This window comes from Agelaius phoeniceus, chromosome 8, assembly GCF_051311805.1.
Source record: "Agelaius phoeniceus isolate bAgePho1 chromosome 8, bAgePho1.hap1, whole genome shotgun sequence".
Classification (NCBI taxonomy): Eukaryota; Metazoa; Chordata; class Aves; order Passeriformes; family Icteridae; genus Agelaius; species Agelaius phoeniceus.
Window position 1 is genome coordinate 22,156,109 of NC_135272.1, and position 12,529 is coordinate 22,168,637.

A 12,529-nucleotide genomic window follows, 5' to 3' on the forward strand; every position below is an offset into this window, starting at 1 on the left:
TCCGGGCTCAGCGGAGCCCGGCCGGGAGCAGAGCGGCTGCCCCGGCCGGGGCGGGACTCGCCGCCGCTTTCCCCTAAATATTTCTGCACAATGGAGTCGAGGATTAAAAAATAAGAGGACGGAAATGAAAGGTGTTCACTCTTCAGGAACATGACTTTAAGCCCTAAATCCCGATTCCGGGACGGGGAAGTGTATTGTGAGTTAAAGGATTACGCTAGTGTAACATATTACCCCGGATCCCGCATTCCCCCAGGGATAATTAGGACATAGTTTTGGTACATTGCAAACCAAGACAGCAAGATAAACATGAGCGCCGCGGGCTGCTTCCCTGCTGCAGTAAACCTGCCTGTGCACTTGCAAATATTGAAATATTTTTCCCTTTCTCCTGTTCTTCCAGTCCACTCCTCAGTTTCACCTCTTCTTCTCTCCCCTTTTTTCTGTTTGTTCCTTCAGATGCCCCGGTCTTTAGGGACGTGCTGCTAAGAGCTCACCCCGCCGTGCTGCCAGCCCTGCCCGCACCGGGGCTGCGGCGGCCACGCGGACGGGGACGAGGACGGGGACGCCCGTCGGGGACACGGGGGCGGCCGCCACCGCCGCCCAGCGGACACGGGCGGCCCTACAGCTCTTTGGGGCCCTCCGCCTCCGCTCCCGCACTGGCCTCCGGGCTCGGCACCGGCGCCTACAGCCCGGCGGCAAACCGTACAACCGGCTGCCCCCGGCTGCCCGTGGGGCTGCGGACGGCGATGCGGGCCCGCTGGGATGCAGCGGGAGATGTTCGGTAGCAAAGGCTGCCCCTGGGCCGGCTTTCCTGACGTTGAAAAGCCTTCTCCGGAGTGCGGCACTGAGGCCGGGACCTGCTCCCGCCGCGGTACCCAGAGAGGACCGGTGATCTTCGGGTAGGGCACTGGTGACCGGTGAATCCCAGGGAAAGATCTGGATTTTTACCAGTGAGGACACCACAAACCCCTCGCCCTGCTCCTCACGAGGGAAGGCAGGCCCCAAGCCGTCGGAAGCGGCGCAGAGGGCCGCGGCACTCTGCACATCAGCATCTCTCGTGTCGGGGCGCAGCTTCTCGTCCCGCACCGCTGTCCCGGGGCTGCGGCGTCTCACGTCGGATCCAAACGCCCGTAACGAGTTACCAGCTGAACACGGTCCCTCGTGCTCTTTGTGCTTCCCCTGCGCTCCCCGCACCCTTCCGTAGCTCTGAGCAGGACTGTTTACCCAGGAAACAAAACGCGGTGGGAAGCTTGGTGGAGGCGCACCTGCGTTGCCGCCGCAGCCGCACAGCAGCACTGTGCGGGGCCGGACTGGGCACTCGCGGGTACGGGGCAGGCAGGACAATGAGCGGGTCTGGAAGGGACCCTTCGTGTCCTCCATCTCCGAACCTTGCTCCAGGCTGACAGTGGACACCCATCACCGGGACAGCCGTCGTATGCGGAGCGGGGATGCCAGTGGCCCCACACACAGGGCAGTACTTAGTGCCGTCGCTAAACACCAGCCCCCCCAAAAATCCCTCTTGCAGTCAACCTGCCCTAATCCTTTCCGGCGCCCCCACTGCTGTGCCCCGTTCCCCCGTGGCCCCGAGGTCTGCGGTCGTGGATGATGTTTTCGGGGCTGCTCGGGTCTAGGGGCTACTGCAGGCCGGGAGGGGGGATGTCGGGCTGCGCTTCATAGGACCTTGGAAATTGTAATTACTACTAAAATAAAACTCGGAGAACTCTAAATCATTCATTATCACCTTTATAATTACTCTTCTAATTAGCCTGACATGCCGCTTCATCAGGACTAATACGACGTCTTGTCACTGGCACTTCCCATTATTCTGACATTTAGCCGGGGAACAGTCCCGGGAACACCGGATGATACTCTCCGGGGGATCCGATCCGGCGACCGGGGAATCGAGGCCCGACGGGGCGGCGGCGGCGGGGACGGGAACGGGGACGGGCCCGGGAGGGAGCAAGGGCGCGCCCCCTCCTCCCGCGTCCGTCCCCGCCGCCGCCGCCGATTGGCTGCGGCCCGCTCTGCGTCAGCCCCCTCTCGGCCCTCCGCCAATGGGGGCGGGCGGCGGCGGCGGCAAAAGCCCGGGTTTATAATAAACGGCGGGGGGGACGCGGCGGCTGTGACGTCACGGGGGGAGTCGCCGCCGCCGAGAGGAGCTCGGTGGGCACGGGCGGGCGCGCCGCAGTGGCCGGTGTCCGCCCCGCTCCGCGCCCGCAACTTCCCGCAACAAAGTTGGTTAGCGGCGAACCGGCCCGGCGGCGATGTGGGGCTCGGCGGGGGCCCCGAGTTAGTGTCGACCGCAGCGCCGGTGCGCGGGTTGGGGTAACCCGGTTTCGCCCCCCATCCCTTCTCCTCCGCCCCCGGTGAGAGACCCCCGCGGCCGCCCACGGGGATGCGGACGCGGCGCTGAGCGTTTCGCCATGGAGGGGCCGAGCGGGTCCAGCTTCGGGATAGATACGATCCTGTCGGGTGGCAGCACCGGCAGCCCCGGAGTCATGAACGGAGATTTTCGCCCCCACGGCGACGGCCGGCCGGCGGATTTTAGGAGCCAGGCCACGCCGTCCCCCTGCTCGGAAATCGACACGGTGGGGACGGCGCCCTCATCGCCCATCTCGGTGAGCATGGAGCACCCCGAGCCGCACCTGGGGGTGGCGGAGAGCCTCCCGCCGCCGCCGCACCACCTCCACCTCGGCCCACACCCGCCGCCGCCACCGCCGCCGAGTTTGCAGCCGTCGCCCCCGCAGCCACCGCCGCCACAGCTGGGCTCGGCCAGCTCCGGCCCCAGGACTTCCACCTCTTCTTTTTTAATTAAGGACATTTTGGGCGACAGCAAACCGCTAGCGGCGTGTGCACCTTACAGTACCAGCGTCCCCTCTCCCCACCATACTCCCAAGCAGGAGGGCAGCGCGGCACCGGAGAGCTTCAGGCCCAAACTCGAGCAGGAGGACGGTAAAGCCAAGCTCGACAAGCGCGACGACACGCAGGGGGACATCAAATGCCACGGTGAGTACGGCGCGGCCCGGCTCTGCACCGGCTCGGCCGCCGGTACAACCGGCGCCGCGGTGCTCGGCCGCACTGGTGGAACGAAAATCGGGGAGAAAATCTGCGGCAGGAGCGCTCGCTCTGCCGGGGCCGCTCAGTGATCCTCGCTACCGCGGGGTAAAGGTCGGTAGGAAATGAAATTAAATCAAATCGCTTTTAAAAAAATTTTCTATTTCTTTTTCTTTCTTTCTTTTTTTTTTTTTTTTTATTTTAATATCTGTTGGTCTTTCCTCTTTTAATTTTTTTTTTAATTTGGCTTCCCCGTTTTTAAAGAAATAGCCCGAGCAGTGGGATCACATGGGAAATCAGACTGTATTTATTTTTAATGCAAATGCACATAAATGATTCTCTGGCTTTCTAAGAACCGGCGGCTCAGCTGCAGTTAGTGCATTCAGCCTTTTTATTTATGCTTATTCTCTCTAAAATTAAGATGAAAAATTCTACTTCCCTAGTTAATAGCAAATAAGCGAAAAAAAAAAGGACAAACCAAACCCAAACAAACCCACCCAACTTTTAATTAAAAATAAAATAATAATAATAACAACAACAACTCGGCCCGCGCTTGGCGTAGTGAGATGTGAGGGCTTTGTGCGTTTGGCAAAACCCTCGAGTTTTCCCTGCGCCGGGGTAGAAGGTTTATTTCTCCATCTTAATTATTTTGGGTTTTTTTTTTTTTTTTCAATTAGGGATTTTGTGCTGATGGGGAAGCCCCCGCCGTGCGGGGTTCGGAAGTGAAAATAGCTATGTGTGTGTGGGAAGGGGAAAGGAGGAAAAGAGTGAGGAAAGGCAAGCAGGGAGAGGGTATATTTTCCCTGCGGTGTCGGCGGAGCTGTCCTTCCCGCCGGCAGCCCGGTGCAGCCGAGAGGCAACAGGACAAATTTTCCTAATTTTGCTCAATTGAGCTATTTTCGCCAGGCTCAGAGCGGCGCGGTGCCCGCCAGTGCAGCTCATTTTGCTCTTTTAGCATTAGCATACGAGTGCCCAAACCAGATGTACAGTCTGGTCTGGCCATTTTTGTGTGCACCAACCTCCCCAGTGGGTCAATTAGGGAGATTATTGTTCTTCCTGCGGGGAAGATCAAGGAGCGCCACAAACTGGGGCCCGAGTGGAGCCGGATTGACAGATCGATTTCCCGGCGTTTCGGGCCGGGGGGAGAGGGCAGAAAATAACGAAAGCCCTGTAGTTGGGAAACGGAGAGCGGGAATCCCGCTGTTCCCCGGACGGGCTCGCCGCCACCACCCCCCGCCATAATTGACCGTTCCCCCCGTGTCCCGGACAAGTCCCCGGGGAGGGGGCGGCGGGGCCCGGTAACCGGGGCGGGGCGGGGGCCGAACCGGTGTCCCGCCGGTCCTCACCGCTCTTGGGCTCACTCACAGGGACAAAGGAGGAGGGCGACCGGGAGATCAGCAGCAGCCGGGACAGCCCTCCAGTGCGGGCCAAGAAGCCTCGGAAGGCACGAACAGCCTTCTCCGACCATCAACTCAACCAGCTGGAGCGCAGCTTCGAGCGGCAGAAGTACCTGAGCGTGCAGGACCGCATGGACTTGGCCGCCGCCCTCAACCTCACCGACACGCAGGTCAAAACCTGGTACCAGAACCGGAGGTAAGGCGGCCCCGTCAGGGCGGCGGCCCCGGGGAGCCGGGGGCGGGTTTACGCCTCTGGGTTTCTGCCCGCGGGAGCCCGGGGTGGTGCGGGGAGCTCCCGGCTGCTGCCCCGCGACCTCCCCGGCGATGGGCTGGGGGGTCCGGCTCCTGTCAACGCTGCCGTAATTTTCTGTCTCATTACATACGGTTGCAGCCACCCTAATTCTGTCGCAAACCATTAGTGTCAGCGCGTTGCGATCTAACCGTGTACCGCGGTTATTAATTTGGCCGGAGTCGCCGTATGCATGTGTCGGGGGGTGCGGGGCTCGGAGGGGAAAGCGGGCAGAGCCGGGAAGATGGCACCGTGCGCGGGCCCACGGGGACAGTGCGCTCCGTCGGAGGCGCGCAGGGGACGGGCTCGCCGCCCGCGGAGCCCCGCGGAAGCGGCCCGGCTGCCCCGCCGCGGCGCCCGCCCTGCAGCCTCTTGCTCCCCCCGGCAGGACGAAGTGGAAGCGACAGACGGCGGTGGGCCTGGAGCTGCTGGCCGAGGCCGGGAACTACTCAGCGCTGCAGCGGATGTTCCCCTCGCCCTATTTCTATCACCCCAGCCTGCTGGGCAGCATGGACAGCACGACGGCAGCTGCGGCGGCCGCAGCCATGTACAGCAGCATGTACCGGACTCCCCCCGCGCCGCACCCCCAGCTCCAGCGGCCGCTGGTGCCGCGGGTGCTGATCCACGGGCTGGGGCCCGGCGGGCAGCCGGCCCTCAACCCCCTGGCCAACCCCATGCCCGGCACCCCGCACCCCCGGTGAAACGGCACCGCGGTCCCCGCAACGAGCCCTTCCCCTCCCCGTCCCCAAACAAGCCCCAGCACCGCAGAGGAGGAAGCGAGGGGAAGCCGAGGGGCAGGAGCTTCTGCAGGCAGTCACCGGCCACCGAGGGAGGCGATCAGTCAGAGCAGGGACTCTTGAAACGTGAACCCAGAGCCGAGCCCGTAAGTGAAACGACCACACGCGGGGGAAGGCGGGCAGAGCCGCGGGGCGACCCGCCGACCTCGGCTCCTGCGAGGCAGGACTTGGAGCTCGGAGAGAGAGTTACGGAGGGGGTGGAGGAGGAGGAGAGGGAGAGGGAGCCCAAGCCGAGGCCGAGCCCGCCGGAGAGACTAACGGCTGCGGAGGACAGAGGGAATGAGAGCGCCTCGACCCCCGACCGGCGGAGAAGACCGGGGGAACGGAGAACTTTGCACTGATTTTTCTCATTACCTTTTTTTTTTTTTTCTTATTGAAAAGTGGCATGCTCCCTAATACGAACAGAATTGTACAGACCGAGTGCTGAGTGCTATATCATATTTATTATATGTCGTCCAAAAAAGGAGAAAAAAAATCACTTCTATACGTTAGTTTAAAACGAACAAACGTGGTTCTTCCCTATCCCTTTTCATGTCTTTTTGGATTCAGTAAAATAAATGCTTAGATGACAAAATATAGATATTTTTTTTTGTGATTGAAAAATCACAGGGGAAAAAAAAGGAAAAAAAAAATAAACTTTATCTTTTTTTAACAAACGCGAAAATTCAAGGTAGCTAATTTCCCCGTGACGAGAACTAAAGAAATTCGGAGTAGAATATGCAGATGCCACTTTTTTATTTTGAATATTATATTGAATATATTTTGAATTTTAGGCTCATTGTTTCTTAACAGGCGCTGTTTTTCCCTATCTGTATTTTAAAGGAAAATCAAATCCCCCGCAGGTGCGGAGCCCCTTGCTGTTATTTTAAGCACCTGGGCAGGGCGGTAACGGGTAGTGGCTCTAGCCCCTTGGGGGCGGGTGCGATGGGGCCGTGCAGAGCCTGGGGACACGGCCCCGGCCCGGCAGCTGTCTCCGCACGGAGCTGGGACAGGCAGCGAGCGCCGGCGGTCGGGGTGAGTAACGAGGGGAAACAGGCAGGGAGGGCGGCGGGGTCCCGGCGGACACGGAGCTCCCGAGCCCCTCTGGCCTTTGAACTTTACTACTATGTGTGCCCGTTCCCCCCTCCCCATCCCTTCCCCTGGCAGCTTCCCTGCCGAGCGCCTCCCTTCCCCGTGCCGGCGTGGGCCGCCCGGCCGTCCCGCGAGGGCAGAGGGGCTGCGGGTCGGGACTGGGGGCTGTGACCCTCCTCTGGACTCCGGGGACGGCTCTGTCCCCAGCCGTTGGAGGTGAACACCCCCCTGCGAAATTAGAAAGTTATACAGCAATTACCTATAAAACATTCATAAAGTCCCATATTATCCTCTCCTCTGAGGGTTTGGCGCTTCGTTGTTTCTTTTTTTTTTTTTTTTTTTTTCTTCCTCTGTCTATTTTTGCTCGTGGGTCCCCTTTCTTTTAAGATCGAAGGGGAAAAAAATCCCGAAAAAAGGAAAAGAGAAGCCCCCGGGCACGTTTATTTGGGCTTTGCTAATTAGCGAGCGGCTTGCTGATTTCTGTGCTAATAAATTCGCGTTAAAACCATATTGACCTTTGCCTTGATCTGACAAAAGGGGAGCGGGTCGGGAACGCCCACTTCGGTTTTTGCCCGTGTTGCGGTGGCTGCTGAGTGTTCCCCCGCGCCTTCGCCGTGGCCCCCAGATCCCCCCCACCGGAACGGACCGAAAGCGGGACCCTGAGTGGCCTGAGCGGTCCGGCCGCCCCGCATCGCCGCCGGGCTTTTCCCGGGAAACCCATCCTGTGCGGGCTGGGGAAGGAGGTAGGAAGTATGGGCTCGTTAGGGCCTTTTCCTTCGTCTAAGCAACAAATCTTTCCTAAAGGAGGAAATCCAGCTGGAAAAGCTAGTCTCAGCTCGTTGTTCTCGATGGCTCGGTTTTGACTGCATAAACTCGCTGAAAAGTAGTGAGAACAAGGAAGGAAAGTTCATGCAAAATAGATGAGTGCCCCCTCACGAGCACGGCCTGCCGCGGGGTGCCCACCGGGGCAGGGAGTATCTGGTGCTTTGGGAACGACAGCAGACAGGAGTGAGGCGGGGCTGGGGGCTGCCGGTGTCGTGCAGGACGGTGTCCAAACCAGGGGCGCCGGAGGAGGTGGGCGAGGAACCGCTACCTCCCCTGAAACGTATTTCCAGATCCAATTGAAAAGTGCGTATAAGCGGGAGGAGGTTTGGGGCAAGAATAGCTCTCTTTCACTCCTCTTTTCCCCGTATGGGAAGTAGGGCTGCAAACATAAGTTCTTCATTTGTCCCGCTCCCCGTTCGCGCCGGGATAGAGCCGAGCCAAGGTCAGGCTGCCCTGAAGTTGCTCGGCCGGGTCGCCTGGCTGCAATCTTGTAGGAACAGGTTCCGTTGCCTCTTTAAAAGCCCCGGCACGCGGGCCCGCATTACAGCGCGCTGCAGCAGGACAAAGAGCCGGGCGCCCGGCGGGGATGCGGGGCTGCCTCCCGCCGCCCGGGCCAGCGCGGTGCGCGGCACGGGCCGGGGCCGGGCACTCGGCGCCGTTGGCTGCGCCGCTTTCCCGGCCGCGACGATCGTGTTTCTCCCCTTTCCGTTCCCGGACAGCTGCTTTCGCCGCGACCGCCCCAGACTTGGTGCGGAGCTGCTGAATTACCGCGGTCTCGGTCCCTCTCCAGCCTTTGCCCTTGCCTAGGCCAGGACCTGCTCTCGGCCCTGGAAGTGGTTGTGAACAAACAACCAAGCTCATCTGTTTCCAGACGAACGGGACGGGCTCTCTCAGCCTCAAACAGCGGGAAATACCGGCACCCGCTGGAAAAGACCTGGCTGTTGGGGAGCTGAGCATGGAAACAGTCCGTGAGGCTGTAGCAGGGCTGTCTGTACGCGAGGGACCGCGGCAGTCCGCGGGGTGGCCGGCAGTGAGTGCTCTCCCCGTGCCGGACACTGGGAGAGGCGCGATTCCAGCCGCGGGGCCACCTGCGCTGCGCCGGGCGGCTGCGGCCCCGCCCGCCCTCAGCACCACGGACAGCTCCGGGAGGCGCGGGCTGCCCGGCCTTGGGACGGCGGGCGGGCGGCACGGGAGTCTCCCCTCCAGCCTCCTTCCCCGGCGGTTGCCGGCGGGCAATGGTGAAGATGAAGGAGGTTGGCACAGCCTCCTGCTGCCGCAGCACTGCCCGTCTCGCCTCCCCGCCACCCAGCACCTGGGAGAGAGTCGCTGTCCCAGCCCGGACCTGGCCCTTCGGCCCCGAGCGCGGGCTGCCTCCCGAAGGCTTTGTGCCGGGTCTGGGCTTTGCCCGCGCACCGGCAGACGGGTTTAAAAATGGGACAGGGCCGCTGCCTTTCTCCCGTGTCGTTTCGCTCCGGATTGACACCGGCATGTCCGCCGTGAGAGCCAGGAGACCCTTTGGACACCCTGTGCTCGGTTCCCCTTTAGTTTGTTTCTTCTGGGCAGTGCTGTGCGTTTTGCGAGTGGGCACGGCACAGGAGGCTCCTTCGAGGAACCCCTGCTGCGCTCAGACAGGTTCCGGTGGCTCGTTGAGCTCCGGCAGCAGAGCCGCGGGCAGGCTGCACCGCTGCCCTTGGCTGATGCGCTCTCTTGAGGGACGCAGCAGCAGGATCACCTTTAATTACTTCACCCTCTCGGGGGATTAGCCTGGCCATCGTTAGAGCAAAAAAGGAGAAGGGCGACTCCGCTGGGCTGGGGTACGGGATGGGCATTGCCTGTACCACTCCAAGGGTGCCAGCCCTGGCGCCGCTGTGGCAGCTGGGTGCTCCGAGCTTAATCTTCTTTCCCAGCCGGGCAAGCGAGTCCGGCTCAGCCGCTGGGAACCATTCAGCAGCACCGAGCGGAATTCCCTGCCGTGCCGGTTGCCCCGGTTGCGTTAAACACACCGCCCGCATGTAACGCTGTATTGGCGTTCCGGGGCTTGGCTATCACTCCTGCGGGTTTTAGTGTTTCTTGTGAGGGTGAGTTTTTAACTTTTGTTATCTTTTGCCTTTCCAGAGTTTTTCTTCCTCCAAATTCACGCCACGTTTCTGTGCAAATGCGTTTACTGATGATGTAAGTCACACTAAGTCCTTATTGCAGCCCACTCGAAAACCTCGGAAACCCAGGACATAGAGTGAGTGCAGCTAGGCTGAACTCACCTGTGGAAAGAGCAAAAGCCTTCATAATGTAAGAAATATTCCCAGGCCAGAGGTGGTGAGCATGGGCGATGAATAACCGTTTCAAGTTGAAATTTAGACGCTTTCCCCCTCTATTCTGTCTTGCTGCCAAGCCCACGTTTCCCGCCGGTGATACCGCCGGGTTTCTTACCCAGCAGCCGGTTTAGAGGGGAGCTCCGCTTGCAAGAAAACGGGGGTACAGGGAACCTGGGCCACTGAGGGGGCCCTGTGCCCTCGTCCCCTGGGAGAAACAGCCTGCTCTATTTTGGCGATAGCATCGAAATGACCCCCTCGATCCCTGGAGGGGCACAGCTGATGGGGACGGAGACCCACCGGGAGCGGCGGAGGGCGGGTGTGTGACCCCCGCAGGCGCGAGCTCCCCCGTGCCCCCGGTACACGAAAAAGCCCCGAAATTCTTTCCTCCTCCCTTGGGCTGCTCCAGCCGTTCAGGGGCCGTGGGGCAGCCTGAGCCCGTGCCTGTCTCTGCGTGTTTCCAGCCGGAGAGCAGGTCCAGCTAAGCGCCCATCGCATTAAAACTGCCTTTCCATATTCATATGCCCTATTTTTCACACAAGTCGCTTCTATTAATGGAAGCGCACAAACGCTGGTCCTTAAAATTTGCGGATTTCAAAGGAACCCAAGTGAGGCACTTTGCGCTGGCGGCGATGGATGCGGGGCCCGACGGGACCCCCAAGGCTCCCCCGCGGCTCCCCCGCCACCGCCGCGCCCTCCCCGGCGGGAGCCCCTCGGCCGGGGGCACGGCCGCAGGTCGCCCCCGCCGCTGCACCGGGCCCTGGGCCTCGGGATCGGCTCCCCTCCCTTCCAGCACCGGCACACTGAAGTTGTCCGCGACTGTCTTGTTCCCTCATCTCTGAGAGCCCATGTAGGGCGCTTTAATTGCCACATTTTCAAACCGAGGTAATGGTGGGGATGTCTTAGTAATTACCTTAATGAGATAACACCTTTCCTTCCCTGAACCTACTCATTATCACACTTCTTGTTCAAATTCTAACTACAAAGAGCTATACTTGTAAAAAAAAAAAGAAAGAAAAAAAGAAAAGAGGGGGAGAGACCTCTGAAATTTGTTGGAGGTCTTGCTCCCTTAAAACAAGCACCTTCCATGGATCTTTAGTATATGAACAGAGAACTGTCCCTAGTTCTGGGAAAGGTTGGCTAGAAGTACACTAAACATCTGGGGTACCCCTTAATTATTCTTGGTTGGTGTCTTTAGTTTGACCTGTAGGGATGCAAGGGTGTCAAAGTGATGAATTTTAAGATGTTGGGCTGTGAAGACGTGCAGCTGCAAGACTGATGGGTTTAGGAAGGGAATGGTAACAAGGTTAGCTGCATGTGAAGTGTGAATTGAGATTTTTGCAAAGAGACTGTGATTGCAGATGGGCATAATGTTGTACCCTTGCATGAAATCTTGCTATTATTGTATAATGGTCAGACAGAGTGTGAAATGACTTATTACTTTACTTTTATTCTTTAATGAAGTTGGGTAGGGAAGGAGAGCTACCAGGAAATCAATAGTGGTGGTGCACAAAAACTGTATGACAGGTGCTGATACATTAAATATTTATTTAGCTTATTGTCACAAACTCCCTCCCAATATTCAGCTATTTCAGAAAGCAAACAAAAATACAACTAGTGGATCTAGACAGTAAAGAAGATGTGCAGAATGAGAGTAATATTTTCTTTTTCATCCTCCGTTTCTGCAGTATACATGAAGTGGGTGTTTCTCTATGGCAGCGCAGTGTATACATCATCTGTGTAAAATATGAGATACCTAGATTGAGGCTGTGCACGCATGGTTTCTGGGTAGGTTTCCAGCTGTTTGGCATGTATCTCTCTCCTAAACCTTGCAGCAGGCACGCAGAGATTTGTACACTGTTACACTCCCGTGTAAATTCAAGTGGCCTTTTCTCCAGCTTGACATGCATGTGCAAATATCTCTCACTTTTTCCATACCAAACACAGGTGTCCTCATGGGTGGTATCATTCTAAAAACATGCAGGACAACATCTGCCTCTGAATTTGCACAGCAGTGTGCGGGTACATCTGGGGTGGGTGGGCAGCTTAGCCAACATCTAATGACTTGTTTCACACGTGATTAGGGTAAGACACCTTTACAAACAGAATTTGGTTCAATTGTTCAGCTGCTCTGCTCTTGATGAATATGGAGTGAGAAAAAGGAACTGGAGCTGCTCTCTCAGGATACTGTCCTTAAAAAGAGAATTTCCCAGGTGACCAACCTCAGGATGCTACCACTGAGAACAGTTTGGCAAATCCTGTGCTTAGTGGGTTGTCTCAGAGAGCAGCTTCATCTCACTGTTTGAATACACATGGTGGAGGTGCAGCTTCTTGTATGCCTTCCCCTCTGGAAGGACGCAGCCCATGGCTCAAAGAGTTTCTCAGACAGCACCTCTCCTGCAATTCCCTCCCCAGATTCAGCACAACCCTTTGCTGACGGTGTGTTTGTGAGTTTTTGCCCTATATTGTCTATGGAGTCTGGCACTGTTGCATTTTAATCTGAGGTCAGGAAGAACAGGAGAAATGAAGCAAGCTTGGGAATAATTGCCTACCCTCTTCTGCATTAGCTTACGGGCTAATAATGCTGGCAGAATTGTGTGAAACACAAAATACAGCTGAGGTGTCATCTTTGTCCTTACAATAGTCTTTCAGATTTCCTTCTCATATTCTTGCCTCAACATCTGAACAAGTAGTGTTTCAGGCTTGAAGCTTGTTTCTGTTGAATTACACTCTGTTGTAGGGTTTGTTTAAAGCAGGACTTGATGAAACAGCAGCAAAAATTCACTGAGG

General features: G+C 57.9%; 1 protein-coding gene across 1 annotated transcript; it reads left to right on the forward strand.

The window, feature by feature from the left end:
* Positions 1-2,192: 2,192 nt before the first annotated feature.
* BARHL2 (BarH like homeobox 2) lies at positions 2,193-6,108 on the forward strand. Its single transcript, XM_054638642.2, has 3 exons — positions 2,193-3,003; positions 4,419-4,644; positions 5,126-6,108. The coding sequence occupies exons 1-3, from the start codon at positions 2,421-2,423 to the stop codon at positions 5,436-5,438; spliced, it is 1,122 nt and encodes a 373-aa protein (XP_054494617.1). The 5' UTR covers positions 2,193-2,420; the 3' UTR covers positions 5,439-6,108.
* The last annotated feature ends 6,421 nt before the right edge of the window (positions 6,109-12,529 follow it).